The sequence below is a fragment of the Chinchilla lanigera genome, unplaced genomic scaffold (genome assembly GCF_000276665.1).
Source record: "Chinchilla lanigera isolate Chin_1 unplaced genomic scaffold, ChiLan1.0 scaffold00001, whole genome shotgun sequence".
Classification (NCBI taxonomy): Eukaryota; Metazoa; Chordata; class Mammalia; order Rodentia; family Chinchillidae; genus Chinchilla; species Chinchilla lanigera.
This window is the reverse complement of record NW_004955402.1, coordinates 42818265-42842538: the sequence shown is the minus strand read 5'-3', so window position 1 is coordinate 42842538 and position 24274 is coordinate 42818265. Positions and strand designations below refer to the sequence as shown.

The 24274-nt window shown below is 39.6% G+C and overlaps 1 protein-coding gene and 1 long non-coding RNA gene across 4 annotated transcripts in view; one reads left to right on the top strand and one right to left on the bottom strand.

Annotated features, from left to right (window-relative positions):
* Positions 1-24274, top strand: part of Alpk2 (alpha-kinase 2) — a 122752-nt gene that overhangs the window by 29218 nt on the left and 69260 nt on the right. For all 3 annotated transcript variants that reach the window (XM_005372989.2, XM_013511023.1, XM_013511022.1), the window contains one exon: positions 9163-10852. In XM_005372989.2, coding sequence (XP_005373046.1) covers positions 9163-10852 — 1690 coding nt within the window. The remainder of the gene's footprint in view (positions 1-9162; positions 10853-24274) is intronic.
* On the bottom strand, positions 1644-9228 carry LOC102010321. The gene is made up of 3 exons (XR_259085.1): positions 9141-9228; positions 5873-5971; positions 1644-1924 (listed from the first exon to the last, which is right to left on the bottom strand). It is a non-coding gene; the product is annotated as an uncharacterized LOC102010321 (long non-coding RNA).

The window sequence follows — 24274 nt, the reverse complement described above, 5'->3', positions numbered from 1 at the left end:
GCCCTCCCCTCCTTCCCACCCAGCCAAAGTTTAATCCAGCTGGGTTCAAGTTCCATGTGCTGGCTGTGTTCCCTGAAGATACAGGACATCCTGACCTCTCTCTTCCTAATCACCAGAAGCACTCGCTGCCTCAACTGTGCTTTTTGGAGTTTTAAGACACTGGAATTTACAAATCACATATTGCTCCCTACTTCATACCTGAAAGTCTTGTCTCTTAGCAATGTTGACAGCTCCACTAGGGAAGGAACAATACTAACTTCTGGTTTCCTTTCTGAAGTCCTGTGTAGTGAGCCAGACATAAACAGTTGGACATATGGGAGAATGGGGTGTTCTTGCTCCTCAGGACTGTTGACTGTATCAGACTGTATCAGATAGGGAGAGCAAGAGGGTTCCCTCCCCATCCCTGGTCCATGGTATAAGGCAGTGAGCACCTTACAGATCATTGTCCATTCCACTCTAAATGGCTATTTGATCTGCTTCCTGGTAAATTGGAAATTATGGTCCAAATCCTTCAGAATGGGATGGAAAACTTTCCCTTATGTGGGCTCTGCCTCCTTTCTTGGCATGTAGCTAGAGCTCCTGATTTACCCGGTTAGACTTAGTTTCCTCACAGGGCTCTGATCTCAGCCTGTTTTCTTGTGTATTAAAAGCAATCCTTTTCACTCTTTCAACTGTCCTGTAGAAAATGATGGAGTTGCCCTATCTGCCTGCCTCTCTCTCCCCAATATTCCAAGTAAAAAAAATGTTAATCTTTCCTTGTTAAATCCTGGAGATTTGCTACTTCCTCCCATCTTTAGGCTTCTCCTTCTGCCTGGAAAGATTAGCCCCTTCTCTACCCCCACATATGTACCATCTTTCTTGCCAACGTCATGCTAGGCCTACTTCAGCTGCTAAGTTCCTTAGGACATCTTCCCTATCTTGCCTTCAACCTCAAATCCCCATAATTGGCATGATTTTTAATGGCACTTAACACTACTGTCCTATATTATATCTATTTGTATGAGCATTCCATTTCCCTTATTGGAAAGAAGCTCCCAAGGAAAAGGTCTAGAAAGTAGGCATCTTTATCTTCTATACAGTGGCTGACAAGTGCCTTATATATGGTAGACATTTCCTATTCATTTGCATTTTTTTAAGCTAGATAATTTAAAACAAATAACCTTTTCCCTGGGGCCCATATTCAACATCTGTAAAATGCATCATCTCTGCATCCATTTCTGTCTAACCACTTTCAAGCATTGAGTTCAGGGTTACATAGGTGACAGAGCCAAGTGGGAAACAGTGAGTGTTTTAGTTACTTTTCTCATTGGTGAGAAGAAAATACCCAACACCCAAAGTTAAAGGAGGAAAAGTTTATTTCACCTGACAGTTTGTGGAGGTTTGAGTCCGTAATTGGCTAGGTCCAAGGCAGGGTAGCATGGTAGAGGGGCATTGCAGGGGAGAAATAGTTCATGGCAAGAAGGCAGGAGACACCAAAGCAGCAAGCAGCAGCAGCAGCAGTCTGCCTCTCACTTTTATCCCTTCCAGGCTATTTTGGGTGGTGCCACACTCACCCAGGGTGGGCCTTGCCATTATCCATACCCAGAATTATGCTAAACCAATCAGTCAACTAATTTAGTAATCATGTACCCTTAATCTCAGTGTCACATGCTTAATTCCATCATTACATCTTCAATCCCAGCATCACACACCCTAGATCTAGAAACTCTGAAAAGCCTTGTCTGTGACTGCATGAGGCTTTGGGGGTGGGGGGAGACATCTAGATACAAGCCATAACAGTGAAGTTCACCTGGAGATTAGCACTGGCGAGAAGTCCCCAACTCCTGTGCTGCAGAGACAAATGGAAGAGCAGGACTAGCAGTTCTGGGTCACAGGTTGCAAAGCAGAGGCTGGGATCCTAGTAGTTGTTCAGTGGGACCTGCAACTGCAAAAGTGGTGCAGCTTCTTTTGAAAGCCTCTTGAAGCTGGACTCTCCCTTCTTCCCATTCTGCAATTTTCTTTCTTTGGTCAAATGTGGGAGGAAACCAGTGGGCATGGGAACCAGGGAGTTACAGACTCAAGGCATGAGCACCGGTGATACAGAGCTAAAGAACAAAATACCCAAAAAGGGTGGTAGACAAATGGTGCCAGACGTAGTTCCCTTTTGGCACTTTGGATGTGCAGTTTAACCCATCTATTACTGAACAAATGACTGAATATATTAGTAAATGCATGAGGAATCTCATTTGTTTTGAAATGTATTTAGTGACTTGTAGAAAAATGATCAAAAAATTCTGTCTGTTTTTAGTATTATAATTCTTCCTGTGGGCTTGGGAAAAAACCCAAAGCCTTGGGCTGGGATGTTACTCAGCGGTCTTGTGCTTAGCATATGTGACTCTTTGGTTTTAAATCCCCAACACAAAACAACGCGGCAGAACCAGCAGTAGTAACAACATTCCCCTGAGCCTTTCTCATTCCTTCAGTTATTTGGAATTTAATTATGGTCATTGGCGGCAGCAGTTAAGCAGGTAATAAAATATAAACACTTAGTCTCAGAAAATACTATGACCTTAACCTGGTGTTATGACCAAGGAAAGGACACAGATCAGATATCATCATGTAATTACTTCTTGAGCAGCTCCCCCACCCCTGGTGGCAGACAGGCAAGGCTGTGACAGTTCACAGCCACACTGGGAAGCTTCAGCGGCCTCCCTATCCCCACGTTCCTGGCTGCATGAGTGAAGATCCCACAAAAATGTCTTTCCCAAATCTTGATTTCCTCCACTGGAAAGTGAGATACATCATAAAATGAAAGTCTGTGGTGGAGGACAGTGGCTGTATGATACCAACAATACAGAGGAAATTCCCAGTATTACCTCTAGCCAATAAGTTTTGGCTTCTCCTCTACACAGTACCTTGTCTTTAAGTTTGAATTTCAGCAATTTTAGTATTGCTGGTAGAGTGGTTTGGGAGCTGGGAAGTGGCCTCAGGCAGACAATAGGGCAGGAGAACGGCAGCAATGTTTGGGAAAATCCACTTTTTTTTCTTTATCCATACAGGAATGCTTGTCCTCATTTTGTTTTCTTTTGCTAGTATTGTCACCTAGCTTAAAGGCCAGTGGGATGTATCAAATACATGAAATATGAAATATGAAATACATGTGAAAATACTCTGAGGGCATTATTAATAATGATGATGACTGGAGTTGAAGTATAGGGTTTTAAAAGTATATCAGTTTTGGTGAGCACATTGTGCTGGTAACTAGAAAAAATTGATCACTACTCTGTCTTCCTTTTGTACTTGTTACATTCTATTTCCCATCCCCTTGTCATCATATTCCTATTTGGTATGGTTACTAGTCTTCTGGATTCTGGTCTGTCTTAGTTCTTTTACTTTTTTACCTCTTCTTCCCAATGTCTTGCAAAGCACAATGTCTTGCAAAGTTGGTTGGCTCTTGAGAAGCTTCCTGGATTAGCCTTTCCAGAATTGGTAGAACCAGTCTTGCTTCCCCAAATTGAATCACTTAGGCCTATGTAAATATTGAATCATAATCTCCAGGGGTGGAGCCCAGACATAGCTCTTTTTTCCCCCTTGCAAATCATGAAAACAAGAGATTAAATCATCTGCCTAAGAAGAAGCACAAATAGGCACATGAAACAAAAACAGTCAATCATCTGCCTAACAGGGCACATATATGATCATACCACACAAAATAGCCTACTCTCCATGTTAAAGCTCATTTCTAGGGTCAAACAGCCTGTGAGAAGTTGCTGTGTATGACAACTTCCCTTGGTGAGTAGCTTAAATCAATGGTTCTCCGAGTGTGTTCTATGAACCTCTGGTGAGTCCTAGAATCTTTTGGGGGATCTATAATGCCAAAACTATTACTGTAAAAATACTCAAACATTCTTTGCTCTTTTCTGTGTTGATATAAGTGCTGTTAGCAGAAAGCAATGGAAGGTAAGTTCTGGGCACCTTTGCATGAATTAAGGCAATGGCCCTGAACTATATTCACTGTCACAGAATTCTTCGCTGCCATATAGTTATACTTACAAACAACAAACAGTATTACTTAATAATGTCCTAGCTGCATTAGGAAAAGTGGCTAATGTTATTAAATCTAGGCAACTCAACCAGAGCCCTTTTAGTACCAGTCTAATCAAATGGGAAACACACACAAGGCTAGGCTTCCCTGAGATGACAGAAAATGCCTATATGAACTTGCAAGCTGATCTTACTGCTTTTTTTCAGAGTACAATTTTTACTTGAAAAAACAATGGACAAATGGCAGACATTTTTCTGAAAAGTGAAAAAAGTAAACCTAGCACTTAAAGGAAAACTAAAAGTATCTGTTGCCAGTGATCCAAAATTTTAAATCCAAACTTTAAAACTATCATTCAACACTTTCTCTGAATCAGGAACTTCAGTTTCATCGGGTCTTATTTTTGCTTCCTTCTGTATCTCCTCTCATATCTATGTAGAGCCAGATATACTTCAATCAGATGAGATTGGGCGTGTTCAGGGTGGTGTGGCTGTAGACATATACTTTAATCAAAATAATGTATTGTATCACATTGAATGCACAAATAGATATAAAGCTCCAGCTGTCTTTTATTAAGCCTTATATTAAAGGTACGTGAAAAAATGTAAACCAATGAAAAATATCGTCTCCATAAATACGTTATTTCCCCTGGCCATTGGTAATGTGCAATGAATTTTTTTCTAGTTTTTAAGTGAATTAATAAATTTATATATTTTTATGTTTTAGTATTGTAAATATTCATAGACATACTGTGGAGCCCTTAATTATTTTTAGGAGTATAAAGGAGTCCTGATAACACAATGCTGTTAGCACCTCTAGTTTAGGTTGATTCTGGTAGTTCACACTCAGAAGCTCCATGCACTTACAGTAACATGGACCTCTTTTACTTTAAGAAGGAAATGATTAGCTTAAAAAGAACCTAGAAAATTCAAGCAAGACTTTCCAAGCAGGATGGAAAAATGGTACTGCTTTCCCTGGCAAAAACAAAAGACAGGCAAGGAGGGAACACAATTAATTTTTCAAGGCATTTCTTCCTGGATGGTTTTGCATTCCTGTTAAATCAGTGTGGGACACACAGGCCTCTGCCAGCATTGTGCAAAGACTCTACATTCCCACCTGTCTCTCATCTGTTAGTTGCTACCACTGAGGTCCCTTCTGTGAGCCCGCTTTCTTTTTCCAGTGTGTACTGTAGAACTTAGCATGGCACTGACCTGCAAGTCTCTCTGAGAACTTCAGGGGCATACATGATATTTCATACATCTTCTTGGCTCCTTATCAGCTCTTAATATAATTCTAGGCACCAGCACATACTCTATATAAGTTTGCCAGCTTACTGGTCAAGATGAAGAGAGGACAAAAACACTTCACTTATACAATGTTTCTCTACATGCTGCCATTTTCTTTTCTGAATGCCAGTTTTGTAAGAGCATACACAGACCTAAGCTTCAGAGCCAGAGGCTCTGCTCTTCTATGAGCTCTACCACTTCCCAGCTTTGTCACTTTGGAGGATATTACACAACTCCTTTGAGAACAGTTTTGTGCACAATGAGTTGCTAGACTTTGTTTAACATAGAGGGCATTCAACAGACATTGGGTTCTGTATTGGTCAGTTTTTTGTTGCTGAAACAAAATATCTGATCTATACAATTTAAAAGAGAAAAGGTTCATCTTGGCTCACGGTTTCAGAGGTCCATAATTTGTTGCCCTGAAGGCAGAAACATCAGGGCAGAAGTACATGGTGGAAGACAGCTATTTACCTCATGACAATTGGGAAACAGAGAGGATAAGAGTCAGAAAACATATCCTTTGAAGGCATGCCCTGAGCCCCCTATGTCCTCCATTTAAACCCACCTCATACCAGCCCATTCCACTATGAGCTGTTGAGTGTTTAGGTCCATCGATGAGGTTAGTGCCCTCATGACTGAATCACTTTCCCGAAGTCCATCAGCTCTAAACAAATGAGAATTTTAGGGGATGTTTTAGATCCAAGGCATAGCAGCTCCCTTACCTGGTTTTCCCCCTTTTGCTGTAGGATGCTTAGAGATAATTATCAAGCATGTATGAACCACAAAGCATAACTCAAAGCATTCATTAATTACTGAGAAGTTAATTGTGTTTAATCCAGTCCCTTTTCCTCTGTGCTTAGTATGCTTTGGATTGACTGTAAACCTTATTCAACCAAAATACATGTGCTGTAAAATTCTTCATCACTAAATTGTGACAATTTCCCATCTGTTTATTTAGTCATTAAGTTAAATATATTTAACCCAATTATTTTCTCTATATTTTCCTACAATTCTTTTTATTTATGTTCCTTGAGTTGAAAATCATCTATTCTCCTCCTTTCCCACTTGGTCCTTTGTTCCTCTCAGCCTTATTTTTTTCCTTTCCTTTTTTTTTTTCTTTACAATCGTGGATGTGTTAGGATAGGTGGTTTCTCTAGCAAAAGATAAGTGGTCTGTATAGGTCAGGAAATCTAAATTACTTCGGATTTTCCTGTGGTCCATAGTGTTCTTTTATGTTCCATAGAAACTCATAACTGAGACCAAATCTCCAAGAATTAATTGAGGCCTCAGTGATAGATGCTTGCCTATTATGTGTGAGGCCCTAGGTTCCATCCCAAGCATTGATAAACCAAAATAAACAAATAAAAAAATAGAATTAATGGAAAAGGTTTATGAAGGGAATGATGTGTATAATGTGAAACTATAGCAGAGGTCACATTTAGTCTTTCACTCTCTCTTAGTACCAGGGATTGAACTCAGAGTCTCATACATGTGCTGGGAAAGCACTACACCCCCAGCCCAAATGATTCATCTTTAACTGAGAAGATAAAAGCCTTATTAGTGAGGATGAAGATGAAGAAATTTCCAAGAGTGGCCAAGGACAATTCATATTAGAATAACTCAGTGTCTTTAAAAACACATCCTTTGTTCCTTTACCCAGGGATTCTGATTTAGGAATTTTAAGTAGAGTTCTGTGATAATTCTTCTGCACACTTCTGAAGAACCAGAGGATATTTAGTCTTGACACGTCCACATTCTCAGAGAGTATATCAGGCATAAAGCCCTTTCACACTGATTTTATTGTTTTGTTTGTGAAATAGATAGGTGCAGAAACTTTTATCCAGAAAGTTGCCGAAAATTTCAGTCTTCCTGACCAAGGTAGAGCCAGACATCAGCTATGGGTTATGGCCAAGCCTGGCTTCTAGGGAGGCTGGTAACCAATGAAAGAAGACATTCTTGACAGTGGAGTTCATTTCTGATTTCTGAAAATGAGGTCTGTGTGAGCAGGCTCCCATTGACTGAGGGCTGATGGGTGAGCGTGGGCTTGAGAAGGCAAAGGGCTCCCTCCAGTGAGGAAGAGAAAGGACAAAGAAGGCGGTGTTTGAGCTGTCTGTGTTGAACACTGACCCCTTCCAAGTTAGATATTGTACATGTTTTACACATTAATAAAACAAAATGAACAAATAAAAAAATAGAATTAATTGAAAAGGTTCATGAAGGGAATGGCATGTATAATGTGAAATTGGAGCAAAGGTCACATTTCCTTAGCTGAAAAGATTTAGTTTTTCTCTCAGAGAACTGTCAATAAAGAGCTAAGCATTGCTTCTAAGTCTAAGCCAGACCCAAAGCACCTGCATCCTGAAAATGCTTATTGACAATTTCTTTCTCTTTTGAGGGGGTGGGTACTGGGAATTGAACTCAGGACCTTGCACTTGCCAGGCAGGTACTGTGCCGCTGAACTATACTCCAGCCCCAACATTTTCAGTATGCATGGATGGATGATGCATAATGAGAATGCAATTTACACCACACATGTAACAGACTTCTATTGGGAAGGCAGAGCTTTGGAGAGGGCCCTACCATAGCCTGCAGTGAAGTACGGCAGGCTCCCAGCTCCAGCTGGCTCCAGTCAATAAAGGACAGAGAGCCGCAGAAGCACAGCTCCTGGAGCAGGGAGAGCAGGCTCAGTCTGATCCAGAATTTTGTTCCTTCCTTGCTGGACCAAAGCCAAACACCTGGCTTTGACATGTGGACCTGGGTTTCCAGCCAATGGGGCCCATGGTTGTGATTTAGATCTGTTAGTCACCTTAAATTAAGGAAGGAATGGTACCATCCCTCATACACCTAATCCTGTTAGGGTATTATCTTTACAACCTCCTGGCTAGAAACAAATCTTATTAGCCTGGTCTTAAAAAGAGCTATTATTGACACTGTCACACCGCATGAGCTAGAATACCTTAGTCATTTGTGTATAATGTTTTACCCCAGAAAAATAATGTTCTTTCAAATTCCTATAACATAAAAAATAACTTTAAAGGAGAGAAGAAACTAGAATATAAAATATCTTTTCTGCTTACCTAAGTAAATCTTAGTCTTTTAAAATTGAGGTGAGATTGTGGAAAGCTGGGCTTTTCAGGATCTTAGCACCAGCAGCAGCCAGAGCCCAGTTGCCAGTTGTCCCTAGCCACACGCCCCTTCTGCTGGAGACCACTACAAAGTGGCTCTGAGCAGGATTTAATATTAACCAATTAGCTTTCCATGTTTACTTGGGAGTTGTCCGAAGCTTAGGCACCTTGTCTGAAGATGGGCAGCAGACTCATAGTAAATGAACCTCTATGAGTCACTGGCCACAGCTGAGGACATCTGGTTCCAACTTCAATTAACTAAAAGGAGACTATAGCTACAGTCTCCACACTCCTACAATAAATACCAACCTAAAGCTAAAGTAGTTCTGCTTGACATAATTTACTAGAATTCTCCCAAGGTCTTGCTCAGATTCCCATGTTTTCTTGAGTATTCCCCTCCTTTGTTTGCAAATCAAATAAATACAGGCTGCCACCCAGAGAAGTCTTGGCCTTAATGCAGAGAATCTCGAATTCTGTAAGAGAGTTAGATTCTCTTGGAGCCCTGAAATCATTTCACTGTTCTCTTCTATTTAAACCTTCACTGTCCACTTGTTTGGGAGATTGGGGGCCTGATCAGCCCATAATAACTAAGGGTTATTAACCCCGATACCTTCCTAGGGACACAACAGATTTGAACATGCAGTAAAATGAATGCCATCTTCTCAAGAGCCACACTGTGAAAAACGTTGTTATTATGAACAAACTCACCTATGTGTTCTCTTCATCCTAGCTGTAGCAGAAGTGATGCTGCTATTTACCAGATCTCTGCTAGAAGCTGCCGGGGCATGATTTGCTGCTCTGCCTCCCTTGAGGTTGAGAGCCCATCAGAAAACCCGCAACTATCTCCTAACCTGGGAGATGGCAGGGACACAGGTTGGAAACCTGGAACAGAGACCTATGAGAAGGAATGCACAAGTCAAATCCACGAGAAGGAATACCCCCATGAAGAAGACAGTGTGTCCTTGGCCGCTCCATCATCTGATTCCTCCCCACCCAAATTCAACTGCTTGTCCTCATCCCAGTTATTGGCCAATAATGACATTACTGAATCCAGTTCTGAAAATCCTGTGGGTGAAGAAACAAGGCCAACTGCAGAGGTTTATGATCCAAATAACACAGAAGAAATTTTCCTTAATTCAAATAATATTACCCCAAACCACCACCGGACAGTACCTCCTCCAGCCTCGCAGTTAATGGATGATAGCCTAAATAACGATGGCCCTAATGATGAAGTCTTAACCTCTAGTCATCAAAAGCCAAAGGCTCAGAAATACATTAGCTTCAGCTTTCCGCTGTCAGAGGCAACTGCATGCGTTTACCCAGGTGAGAGCGCTTTGGTCAACAAGCAGCCCAGCCCCCAGGCTTCCAGCGAGGACTCTGACAGTGATTATGAACTTTGTCCAGAGATAGCCCTAACTTACACCGAGGAGTTTTCAGATGATGACCTGGAGTATCTGGAATGTTCCGATGTTATGACAGATTACTCTAATGCAGTTTGGCAAAGGAGCCTGCGAGGGACTGAGCGTGTTTTTTTATTAGAAAGAGATGACGAAGAGATGGAATTCAGTGAGTGTATCCTGGGTGGGTGTGAGCATTTCCTCAGTGAAATGGGTTGTGGGCCTTGGGTGTCGGGTGACATGGGGCCTATGGATGCCACCACTGGCTTCTGTGCTTATCACTCACAATCCGAAGAAGTGGGGGTCAGGAGCAGCGGTGCGTCCAGACACACTCCATCGTCCCTGAGGACAGGGGTGACTCTTACTCTCGGACCTCATCAGGATGGAACAGCTACAGTGACCAGACAAGAGAGCTGTCCAGTCCCCACTGCTTCTGAGGCTGCTGAGAATGATTGTCCAGGAATTCAAGAAGAAACCAGAGACAGCCACCAAGCAGGAGAGGAATTTGCCAGTGACAATCTGCTAACCATGGATAAAGCAGCAACAGAGCTGGAGATGAAGCCTTTGTTTGGGGGGTCAGAAAGATCAGGGATGAAGCAGAGTTTGAAGACCATGGTGGAAGAAAGAGCAGAGGAAAAGAACCTAAGCAGCCCAAGAAGCAGCCAGAAATCTGCCAGGGTGTGGCGACCCCGAGTGAAGGGAAAAGCCAAGAAGCTGACCCTGACAGACAGTGCAGCAGAAAGCACCCGGAGTCCTCCTCCCAAGGGACCCGCTCGGGCTCCACTAATGCAGAGCAATCAAGAAGAGATTTCTCACGCCACAGCAGGCATTCCTGGCCTGAATTCCCACTTCCCTGAAGGAGAAAGTGCTGTTTTCCTTCCTGCAGAGCAAGACACAAAAATCTTACAACCTTCAGCTGGCTCATTACCCGAGGAAGGGGACACAGGCTTCCAGGGGGAAGGGCTGAGGGTTAGTAATCTACTTGAAACAAGCCAGGCTCCAGACCAGAGTGATCATCCTCAGGTAAGGCCCGTTTTTAAAACTTACAAGAGAAAAAGTGCCTCTGTGTGTGTGTGTGTGTGTGTGTGGGCTTCCCTTCACTTCACCACTGGGATTCCTGCACCAAAATGTAAATCAAAATAAGCCTCCCAATACCATCAAGGTACTTGTAAATGACAGCGGCTGCTGCTAGGAAGGAAATCTGGTTTTGAAAAAAGACCCAGATAAACCCTAAGCCATCCTAATTATAGCAAAACACTGATAGAAGTGAGAGGCACTAATGGGACTCCGGACAGCTGGAAAAAGAAATCTGATCTTTTGTCTACTACATGTGTTTTACTAGGCAATGTTCACTATTCAGAAAGTTTCTCAAGCAAATGTTTTGAGTGTAGCCTTTAAAGGGAAAAATAAAACCATTCTTTTTGGTCATTTTGGGGTGCCCTTTGAAAACGGCAGGTTTGGATTTTAATCAAAACTCGTAGTATAAATGAAAGGATGTCAGTGTGTCTGAAGGGCTTATAGGATTCACTTTGTAATTCTGGAGAAAATAAAGTCAATTTAGCTGCGACGGTGGGATATTTTTGATTGGATATTAGCTTTATTTTGCTTATCTTAGACCACAAAATACAAGGAAGCCAAGAAAATATTGGAAGAAAATTTATTCTCCCTTAATATGGGAGTAATTTTAAATAGATGGAATTATATTAATAGGAATAATTAATGCATAAAGAATATTGCACTTAACATATCACTTACATTTTTAATTCTATTTTTATATCAAAATGTTCCAAGTGGGCTTTGCACTGATGCTGAACATAAACAAGATCTTCACTTTTGTAAAACATGTGTCTTTTAAAAGTTATGTATCAATTATTTTTACTTTACTTCATGTTCTCCTGTTTTGCAAAGTTGTAGTAGGAGTTTTGTTTTATTTTTATAGAAGACTGGTGAGTCCAAAGAAAACCAAACATTCCCCAATACAATTTACTCAACTTTATCTTTAAAATAACAAAAAATTAATGCACTGATTTCTAAAGAACTTGTTATGAAATAACTCATCTAAAAATCTCCAGATCCTAGGAAGCTTTTGATTGAGATGTGTTCTTCTGGTCAAATTACCCAGATAATATCACAATTGTATATTTTACTTTTCGCAGGCAAGCCTGTTTGATGCTATTTAGTTCTTTAAACATGCTACTTAGAAGCTCATACATGGGTGACCATAGATTCACACCCAAGATAAATTTATGGAGGAGGTTTGGCCAAATATTCAAATGTATAAAATAAGCATTTCTTTTCTATTCATAAAATTCTTTTCCTTGTTAAGTGCCTTTTTACAGCTATTTATCCACTGAGAGTGTTTCATTGGACAAATTGCTTTTATTATTAAAGGTTGGGGGTGAGAAAAAGTGACCTAAAAGTAGTAAGTGGAGGGAAAGTGGCTATTGACAATGTCAGTTTTGGACTCACTACTGTGGGAGACAATTTCTAACTCCTTCAATACTCAAAACTTTAAGGAGCAGAAGGGAGGAATCCTGTTATCCTCCTTGGTTTATGCCCAAACTGAATTCTGAGGTCAAAAGCCCCTGTGACCAGCAGGGTCACTCACTTACTAGCAATGCAGCTAAATAAAATGGGCCATCTCTACTAAGGTCGTCTAATGTGTGCAATCTCTGGACACTCTAGTGGGACACTTTTGCTTACCCATTCTTTCATATACATTCATGAATACATACCCACCTACCTTGACCTTTGCTTTGTAGTATGACTAGGGCTCAGAACTGTGACACATCTCAGAACTGTACACTATTCAGAAAGCTAAATAATAGCTTGTGTTTTTTGCAAGGAATAGGACTATGTCTTTCCCTGCAATGGTCAGTAGTACAGCTGACCTCTCACTCAAGGGACAGCAGAAATTTGAATGGGAGCTGGACACTCTGAACAGCAACCTTAAGCTAAAAATAGGACTTTTGTACAAACTGTGGCATTTATTTTTCTGGACTAAAGCAGGAGAATTTTGCCACAGTGCCTGGTATCTTTAAAAATGTAGATTCTTTTACCCATATAAAATGTTACTATTTAATTGTAGGAGACATCAGGAAAATGAGCTCAAAACTGAGGTGAAGTCACTATAAAATATGGCCAAAGTGATAGCAAATGGCTAGTTATTGCTGCAAATGTGATATAGAAGTGTGGGGGTCATTGGGAGCTTAGTGCAATTTTTCATAATACTGTCGAGAAAAAAAAATACTAGTGAATTGTTCCATAACTAAATCCAAAGACATTTTAAATATTTATTCTCAGATCTTTGAGGCCGTGGACACCTAAAAAATTTAAATGGTTAAAAATCCTGAATTAGGGTTAATATTAATAAACTTGCCCACTCTTGAGTCTTGCCTGATTCACTTACCTTGAGCTGTCTTTCTGCAGAAATAGTGATCAGCAGCTTATCTTTTAGTACATCTTCATCGCATATTGGTTTTAACATCCTGAGAAAAATACCAGTACCTCTAATTTTCTGATCTATAAGCAGAGTCTCTTGCAAAAATTTTCCTACCTAAAAATATGTCTCCAGGTGTATTTACTTCTTGCCTTCCTCTCTCTCTTTTTACAATGCAAGGCCATCTTGTTATGGTTTGTCTTGAAGCAGTACTTACCCAGGCTAGAGTTGGAAAGCCCCCAGTTTCCCTACATTTATGGAAGATTCCAAAGTTAATTCCTGTTTGGGAGTGGAAAATACAGGGTACCCCAGGCTAACGTGAATCCTTTCCAAGGGTCACACTGCCAACTCTTCCCCTTGGTTTTGAGTTCGCTTTCCTGACTCAACTCAGAGGCAAGGCCTGCCAATCTGCTCATCTTAAGTTTCTTTCTGTAGCCGCCCTGGGGTAAGATCATCCTCACTCTTGAATCAGAAGTGCTCTGTGTGTCCTTCTGTAGAGATGCCCAGCTTCATCTTAGAGAGATTTGCATTTCTGTTGGGGGCCCTGAGATTGCAAGTGTACAGTACGGAAATGGGTTCTCTGGTTCTGGGAGCTGTGAGTTTCTGATCAGGAATAAGTACTAAGCAAACAAGTGAACTCCATATGGAAGGAAATGTGTTCAGTGTATTCTGTCACTGATAAATCCCAATTTCCTGCAATAGTGCCTGCCACATAATAGGCACCTAATCATTGAATAAATAAGTATCCGTATAATACAAGATTGAATGCTTAGTCGGGTATCATTCCAGGGATCATTTCTTTCAGTCACTTGACAGTCCTTGTTCTCCTGAACACATTCTTTGGTTGCCTTCACATTCAAGAACTGCTGCCAGCTCCCCACTAATGGCAGGCACTTCCCTGGGCTCTTTTGGCCCTGGGAATTATTACAGAAACCACCCATGCCTTGTATTTGGGTTCCTGGTGAATGCTGGTGATTCACCTACAGCCTTGGCTTTCTTTCCTGAAGCTGGCTTCTGTTGGTTTTATACCTGTTTTTAATTGAAGTTTTTATTAAGACAAATTCACATTCACATGTAGTTGTAAGAAATAATTCAGAGATAGCTGTACACTTTGTACAGGTTCCCTTAATGATAACATTTTGAAAAATTACTATAGAATATCACAGCCAGGATGAAGACTTTGATACAATTTACTGATCTTACTCAGATTTCCCCAGTTTTACTTGTATATGTGTGTGTGTGTGTGTGTGTGTACTTATTAAGATCTTTAGATATTGGTATTGGGGGATAGCTCTGTGGTAGAGTATATAGGGTATTGGGTTCAATCCTCAGCACTAAAACAATATATAGATATTTATCACTGTGTGGGTTCCTATATCTATCACAAGAGCCAAGATATTGAACAGAGAGATAGAGAAGTCTTTAGTCAGCCCTACATTCTAAAAATTTTTTTTTCTATCAGTCTCACAGCTTTAAATCTATTATTCATTTTGATTTAATTTTTGTTGAAAGCATAAGGTTTATACTGAGGTTCACTTTTTGCCTATGGATGGTCCATTTTCCAATACTATTTATTGACAATGCTTTCTACCTAGTTTTGCTTTTTTAAAAAATTAATATTATTGGTACATTTTCGATAAATGTAAAGATCACATTCATCATAAGGAATTTGTACCTGTATGTAAATGCCTTGGTACTTCTTTTTCCCCCATTCCTCTCCCCTCCCTTCAACCTTTCTTTTCCTCCTCATTTACAAAAGTGTTGTTTCCATTTTTTTCTGTCCCTTCTCTTTTTTTCTTTTCCCTTCCTTCCCTTTCTTGTCCCTCTTCCTTGTTCTCCTTCCCACTTGAACATTTTATCCTTGCTTCCCAATATCTATCATCCATTTTGGTCCTTATTTACACTTTCAATTTCTCATACAAGAGAATCAATGCCATATTTAAGCATGTGTCTGATTTATTTCACTTTGAAGTACGGTCTCAACGTACATCCATTTGCCTAAAAATGTCTCAAGTTTATCCTTCTTTATGGCAGAGTAGTATTCCATTACATATAAAAAACCACATTTTCTTTACCCATTCATCCATTGATGGGCATGTGGACTGTTTCTAAGATTTAGCTATTACAAAGTGTGCTGCTATAAATGTGAGTGTGCATATAGCACTGTAGTATGATGCTTTTAACTCTTTCAGGAAGATACCAAGAAGGGGAATAGATGGATCAAATGGAGCCTCTCGTTTTAGTTTTTTGAGGAATCTCCATACTGATTTCCATATTGGTTGTACAAATTCACACTCCCACCAACAGTAGAGAAGACTTCTTTTTTCTCACAGCCCTGACATCATTTGTTATTGCTTGATTTCTTGGTAGTAGCCATTCTTTCTGGAGTGAGATAGAATCTTAGTATTGTTTTAATTTGTATCTCTTGAATGACCAGTGATGTTGAAAATTTTTCATATATTTATTTGCTGTTTCTATTTCTTCATCTGAGAAGTGTCTATTCATTTCAGGTGCCTGTTTTTGGACTGGGTCTTTAAATATGGGGGGGTCTGATTTTTTTTTTTTATTTCTTTATATATTCTAGATATTAGTCCTTTGTCTGAAGAACAGCTGGTAAAATTTTTCTCCCTCTCTTTGGGTTATCTCTTCACTCTGTTGGTGATTTATTTTGTTGTACAAAAGCTTTTTAATAAGGTGAGATACCAGTTGTTGATTGTTTATATTATTTCCTGTGTGATCAAGGTTTTATTCATAAAGTCTTTGCCTACATCTGTGTCTTCAAGAATTCCACCCATTTTACCTGCCAATAGATGAAGCATTTTTGTTTTATTACTTAGACTTTGATCTATTTCAATTTTAGTTTAGTGCATGTGAGAGATATGGGTCTAGGTTCAATGTCTGGCATGTGGAAAGCCAGTTTTTTCAGCACCATTTATTTATTTATTTTTTCAGCACCATTTATTAAAGGGCTGTCTTTCTTCCAGTGAAAGTATTCGGCTCCTTTATCAAAGATAAGGTAGCTGAGAGTGATTGGAGTTGTTTCTACACCTTCTATTCTGTTCCACTGATCTTTGGGTCTGTTTATTTTGCTGGTACCGTGCTGTTTTTTTAAAATCGTGGTAGCTTTGTAATATGACTTCAAATTGGGGATTGTGATGCCCCTTGCCCTGCCTTGTTGCACAGAACTGCTTTTGCTATTCTAGATATCTTCTGGTTCCAAGTGAATTTTAGAAATGTTTTCTCTGGTTCTTTTTCTTCTGTCTTTTTGAGACAGGGTCTCACTATGCAGTTCAGGCTGGCTTTGCTTACTTTGTAGCCCAGGCTGGTCTTGAACTCACAAAAATCCTCCTGCCTCAGCCTCCCGAGCGCTGGGATTACAGGTGTGCGCCACCATGCTCAGCTTTATTTTCTCTAGTTTGAGAGTTATGTTATCAGTATTTTGATTGAGATTGCATTAAATGTGTATAAGAATTTCAGAAGGATGGCCATTTTCACTATATTGGTTCTTTCTACCCAAGAACAGAGGATATCTTTCCATTTTCTGAAATCCTCTTCAATCTCCTTTTTTTTCACAGTACTGTAGTTTTCAGTGTATAGATCTTTCACTTATTCATTAGATTGATTCTTAAGTGTTTTTTAATTTTTCTTGATGCTGTTGTGAAAGGTGTGGTTTCCCTAATTTCTCTCTCAGTGCATTTGTTGTTTGTGTACAGGAATGCTATTGATATACTGACTTTGTATCCAGCTATGCTGCCAAATTTGGTTGTTAATTCTAAGAGTCTTTTGGTGGAGTTTTTGGGATCTTCTATGTAGAGTATCATGTCATCAGCAAATAATGATAATTTAACTTCTTCCTTTTCTATCCATAATCCTTTTATTTCTTTCTCTTGTCCAATTTCTCTGGCTAATGTTTCTAGAACTATATTGAGTAAGAGTGGTGATAGCAGACGTCCTTGTCTTGTTCCTGATTTTAGAGTGAAAGTTTTCAGTTTTTGACCATTTAGTATGATGTTGGCTGTTGGTTTGTCATAGATGGCTTTTATCAGACTGAGGTAAAGACCATCTAGTCCCATTTTTTGTAGGGTTTTTAAAAGTTATCGTGACAAATTCTTTGTCAAATTCTTTTTCTGTAACTATTGGGATACTCACATGATTTTTATACCTATTTTTAGTTCTTAACTTTTTTTTTTTTGTACCAGGAATCGAACTCATGACCTCAGGTTTGCTTGGCAAGCACTTATGCTGCTGAGCTATATCCCCGGCCCTCTTTATACCTATTTTTAAAAAGAGCAGTTAGCAGATTGCCAGGCTCCTAGAAAGTGCTCAATAAATATGTTGGAATCATATCCCCTGTCTGAGGTTAGATAACAGTTTGACCACCTCTCTGTCAGGGATTTTTACATAAACATTTGTTTATTTTGTTTTTAATGAGAAAACTTTTGGTGCTACTTCTGCCAAATTTACTAACCATCCTGGATGGGCAAAATTCTTTACCCTCTGAGCTCACTATAGTCATTGTACTCAGTCCATGTCAAATAATTAAAGGTCATTCGTAGTTAGATCCTTGTAACTCGCTGTATGGTCTGTGGTCTAAAGGTTAAAAATGCAGGCTCAACAATCCCAATCCAGTCCCGAGTTAGAGCCTGCATTTTCATCAGATTCCTACCTACACTGACATCCCAGAACCCCTGATCTTGAACAAATCCAAAAGCAGCTGGTCCCACCCCTCGATGTGTATGGAGTCACCAGGGAACTGCCTGAGTTCCGCCCCCAGAGATTTTGTCATGATCAGTGTGGCTTGGGCACTGAGAGTTTTGAAAGATGCCAGGCGTTTCCTTACAACTTCAAGGCTGAGGAACCTTCAGAACCACATGTGATGTCTTTTACATATGCGTGCCCTGCCCTGGGAGTCCTGATTCTAGTAGAGTAGTTCTAGGAAAGGGCTGGGGCATGTGTGCTTTCGTTAAATCTCTGTACAGCCTTAGGTAATTTGAGGCACAGCCTGGGAAAAGGGTCCTGGAAACCACAGAAAGTGGAATGCAAGAGTCTTTCTGGAGGGAGGGGCCCAAGTTCCCAGCCCTGTTTAGTAGGGCTGCTAAGATCTAAAAGTAGTACACATCTTGAAGGGCTTTCTCAGAGATCCATCTCCAAACTTCTCACAATTTTAGCCAAGAAACAAAGTATCAGATTATTCAGGGCTACTTTTCTAACAGTGGCAGTAGGTGGTCTCTGAATTTAAGATGCTCCTGTCCTGGTGGGATATATGCATTCCTCACATTCTATAAAATCTCACACTTAACAAGGGCTTCTGGAGAAGTCAAATTTCCTGCAAGTCATTTGGGAAATAGATCATTTTAAGGCCATAGATAATCAAAAGCAAAAAAATGTACTGAGGTGAGCTACCTAGGGAAGTGGTTCAGGTTGGCTGACTGCTGGCATCACACTTACTAAATACACAACAGAGTGGAAATGCTGGCCACTCTTCAGTTAGAGCGAGCTAGAGGGTGCTGAGACCTCGAAAACGGAAGTGGATCTCTGAGTTGCCCAGCTGCCTTTGAGATGGGCCTCGGAGGCGGGACACCTGCTTTGAGGCAGCCGGGCATGCAGACACTGCTCAGAAAGACCACCAGGGTCAAACTCTACTTCAAATTATGTTCTGGTGTACAGTACCTTGAAAAGGCCCCTGCTGCCAAGGCAAAAGCCAAGTTAAAAGCTATTTCCTTTTCTGTCCAAGGTTCTATAATTTATTTCAGTTGTTTAGTTGCGCCTAGACACAATTGCATATGAATCAACACAGTGTCAGTGTCACATTGACATCATTCCCCTGTGGACCGATCTCAGCACCAACTCACTTTATTTGATACTCACTAGCACCAGCTCATTTCAGAAGCTTGTTGCAGCAGAGCTGGTTCCTGGGGCCCAGAGTTGCCTTCTGCTCAGGCAGTCAAAGTTCAACATTTGTCCTTGGGGTGGTTTCTCAAAGTGGCGGCCTGGATCCTATGCACTGGAATCACCTTCTAAGGCGCAGAACTATAAGTTTACTCCATATTTGCATTTGATAAAAACTGACTGAAAGATTCTCTTGGGCAGTAAGGTTTGCAAGCTATGGGTTTAATTAGGCCTGAAGTGAATACTACAATTTGAGACATTTCTCTAAATGCATGGGAGCTTGAGAATAGGAAGTTTAGGGCTTGTCAAGGGTCTAAGAAGAAAAAAAATACCCTCATGATATAAATTTTCCTCTGCTTTCTAGCTGGCTTGCTATAAATGCAGCTTATTCTTCACCTGTCTGGGTAACTGAAATAGACAGCCCCTGATTTATTGTAACTAATCCAGAGCAGGTGTGCCGTTTACAGCTGAGTTTTATTTTGAGGAGCAGCGCAAGGATGGGAATCTCAGTGGCAGCAGGGGAGGTGTTGAGAGGAGGGTCATTGGCTGTGAGGGTGGGGTTTTGTCCCTGTGACAAATCTGTCATGGCTGCCTTTCGCTGGAGCTGAGTGCCAGACACAAGCTTTGCCTTTTTTCCTTTTCTTTCCTTCTCTCTCTCTCTTTCTTTCTTCCCTATGACTTTAGATAGACTTGCATCTTTGAAATAAGATGGAAAAAAATATTAAAATAAGCAACCATCTATGAAGACAAATGATATAATTCTAGTAACCAAAATGGTGTGGTGGTAGCCCCTAGTAGATAAACAGATAAACCCACCTGAGCAGACAGTACAAAATCAAATCCAGTGTTGGAATTGTTTTCTCTCTCTCCTTCTTTTTTTTTTTTTTGGAGACAGGGTCTCACTATGTAGTCCAGACTGGCCTTGAATTCATTCATGTAGTCCAGGCTGGGTTGAACTCATGGTGATCTTCCTGCCTCAGCCTCCCAAGTGCTGGGATTACAGGTGTGCACCACCATGCCCAGCAGGAATTTGGTTTATAATAAAAGTAACTTTTCAACTTTTAGGGAAAAAACCCCAACATCTTAAATGATAATGCAATTAGCCATCATATACAGAAGATAACTGGTACCTTCAAATAAATCTCAAATAACTTCTGATAGATCCCTGAGTTAAACATAAAAAACAAAACCATAAACTACAAAAAACACACTGGAGATCATTTTTATGACCTTGGGAGAGATAAAATCTTCTTGTGGCACAAAGAATTAAAACATAAGAAGGAAAATTAATAATTTTGATCATATCAAATTAAAATGTTCTATATAACAAAAATATCATATATAAAATTAAAGGAAAGCCACACACTGGGAGAAATATGTAATGGTAGCAGAGGTACTAGACAAAGATTAATTTCCAAAGTATATAGAAAAATAAGCAAATACTGCAAAAAATTTTAGAAAGGTAAATGGATAAGTTCATAGGAGAGAGAAATTATCAATAAAACACAGAGTAAATGCTCAAGCTCATGAGTAATCAGTAAAACACCAATTTTTAAAAACGTAACATCTTTCATGAATCAGACAGACAAAAGAGTAAAAGATGATAATATCAAGTCGACACGATAGGGGAACAGGTACACTGTCAGCAGGAGTATGTTTGACAATATATTTTACAACTAAAAGGAACATCACCCATGATGCAGCACTTTCACTTCTTCATATTTACTGCTATGATAATCTTGCACAGGGGTCCAGGGAGCCATGTACAATAATGTGTGCTGGGAAATTGTCTAAGGCACCATTTATAGAGAAATGCTTAAGCTGACATGACCTGTTCAAATAATAGGCAAGTCACAACATAACAAGGAGAAAAGCACATTGCAAAACAATACATATCACATGATACTGTTTATGATCCCATAGCCAATCCGTAGTAGTAAGTGTTATTTGTACACACACACATATAAGTACATAAAATTATTATTTTTTAAGTCTGGAAGGGTATACACCACAATGATAAAGGTGATTAACTCTAGAGATGGAAGCAAGCATTTAGAAATTAGAGAAATTATTAACAATGTTTTAATTTTCTTTAAGGAGATTGTATTTATTTATTACTGATATTATTGAAAACAGACTTTCTAAAAAAAAAAAAAAAGAACATAAGCCAGGAGTTAGAAATCGTTGATTGTATTTTAATTCTATCATGAACCAGCTGCATGCAGTTGAGTAACTTCTCTTTTTTTCGGACCCTTTCCTCAGGGTAAACACAAAGATTTCTAATTTTTTAAGGTATTTTTACCTTAATAATTTTTTTTTTAAATTAGGAGTCCCATCAATCCCTAATTTTGCATCTTTTGCCCAAGTTAATGTTTAGTAAAATGGAAGAAAATGTGTCTCTCAGGGTAAGAAAATTCTTTCTAAGCATAAAAAGAAAGTATGTAAACATGACAATGTAAGAATTTTGCTCAGCAAGCCCCAACATAAATAAAAAATTTGAAAAACAAATTAAAAACTTAGAAAAGACTTACGATGTGTAGGCAAAGAAAAAATGAATAGCTTAATCAAAGTGGGCAAAAGAATCAAACAGGCAATTCATAAAGAGATGGTAAATTGGCAATATTGACTAATACCTTTCAAATATAAATTTTGGCCCAGTAGTTAGCATAATGAAATATAAAGATATAAACCAAGCCACTTGAAGAAGAATTTTCTTTGTAATATGATTTATAATAGTGAAACTTTAACCTAAGAATTTAACAATGGCAACATAGTCAAATAAGGTATGGTGCAAAATTCTTTGGAAGTGCAGCTATTAAAATCATGTTTTAAAAAAATACTTAAGGCTATGGGAAAATGCAAACTAATTGCAAAATATGTGTGAAACTGTAAGACATGTATCTTACAGTTTTGTGAGAGAAGAATTAAGCTCTTCGCTTGTGGTCACACTGTCTGATCACTGGTAGACCCTGAGCCAAAGCCCTTGTCATATTTCTTAGTTTAATGCCTTTACAGCTCACTGTGATTCTAGTATAGTCACTTCTTTTGCTCTCACCAGAGACAGTTGACACTGATCTTGGAATATTAAAAGGGAAATAGCTTCCATTCTTCTCCTTTAGCTACTTTATAATATAGGTAATCTCTACTCCATTTCACTGAAAAATATTGTTGCATATATTACAGTATTACAGCTTTTCTAGATCCCAAGAGACTGCCCAAAAGCCAGCAAGAGAATGGTTTTCTTGGTCACCAAGGAAATAGCATGGCTATGAACACAGGTAGTAAAGTTACATGCTGAATAGAAGCCCCTGAGAATCTAAAGGCTCAAAAAATGAGTTAATATTATAAAAAATAGAATCAATAAATATGGATGAAGTTTCCTTTATTATCATTTTACTAGAACTTTATATGGTGAAACTATAGTGTATGAAATGCCAAATCCTCTGGGGGAAGCTACTCAATAATGGTAAGGTGTTATGGACTGCAGATATCCCTAAAAATCTGTATGTTGTATCCCTAACCTCTAACGTGATAGTATCAGGAGATAGCACTTCTGGTTGTGGTTAGATGAGATTCTGAGAGCATGACCCCCATGGTTTCATTACTGCTTTTACAAGAAAAGGGCGCTTGAGAGCTTTCTCCCTGTCTTTCTCTGCCATGCAAGGACACAGTGAAAAGGCAGATGTCTGCTAGCCAGGAGTGGGCCCTCACCAGAAACTGACTCAACCTGCACTGTGATCTTGGTTTCTCAGCCTTCAGAACTATGAGAAGGAAATGTCTCTTCTTTAAGCCAACCAGCCTATGGGATTGTCCCAAGTAACTCAGGAACCATTTGATACACTAATGTAGTGAATTATTACAATGCCTTCCCCGAGTCTTACAGAGCTTCCACATGTTCCTTGTTTATACAAGAGCTTAGTCTGTGCACTGGGAGGGAGGCTGTTATGGAGGGTGATGCTGGCATTATTGTGCTCATGACATAGCATTTAGATGACAATTTAGTGAAGTATTTTTCTGCAATAGAGTTTTTTTTTTTTCTTTTTTTTTACCAAAATTAAGCAATAAAGCATAAATCCTAACAGTCACTTGTGTAGGCAGCCTGAAGATGAAACCACATTGGAGGAACATTTTTAGGTTATCGTATCAACTATACCTGGTCAAAAGTTTACACTGATGACGGCAGATCAAATGTTGCTACTCGCAAAAGATGTAATCATTCATGAATGTTTGTGTGTTCCCAGTACCATTTTGAAGCCTGACACTTGGTATTTCCTGTAATTCATATAACAGAACTGTGACCTGGCCCACAAGGCTGAAAGAGGTTAGTTAACATGCCCAGGGCACATCTATGTTATGTGGTTAAGACCATAGTTTAGGTTCCATAAGGAAATCAGATTATCCTAGCATGAATGGAAGCTGGTAGAGATCATGACACCATTGAATTCTGAGAGTCAGAAACATTCAGGTAAAAGAATCCCACTGACTGGCCCCAACATCCAGATTGTTTACGAAGTTACCTAATTGCTTTAGGGCAGATGCTAATGACGTCCTACCTCGTAGCTCCTTGGTCCTCTTGAGAATTTCCAAGATGTGACAGCTCTCACTTCCTGAGAACCTTCTTGTTGACCTAGGAGGTAACTTGGCCATTCTCCAAAGTGTATCTGAAAGTCAGAAAAATTCTTAACTAGTGGAGAGTGAGAATTGGTAGGTAATATCCCAGCCTCCTCTCATTATGGAATGATTCTAGGGCAAGTGTCACACAGTGCCTTAGAGAGATCCTCTGTTGTCCTTACCAACAGCATATTCATTTGTGCATCATTTATTGGCTGTTTTCTCTCTAGCTGCCTCACAATTCCCATGCTTCTTGTGGCCATCTCTCAAGACAAAACAAAGCAAAACACCACCCCACCCCCAACTCACTGCATCCAAGTTCTTGTCTCTGACCTACTTTTAATTACTTAATTAATTACTTCTAATTAATTTAATTAATTCAAGTTAAGACAACTTCCTAAAGCTTCTCATGAAGGTTGAGCCTCCCATGCCCTAGAACACTGAGGGAACTTTCTTTTAAGGTTTGACCTTGAAGCATTCTGGCCCACTCCTGAATGTGCAAGGTT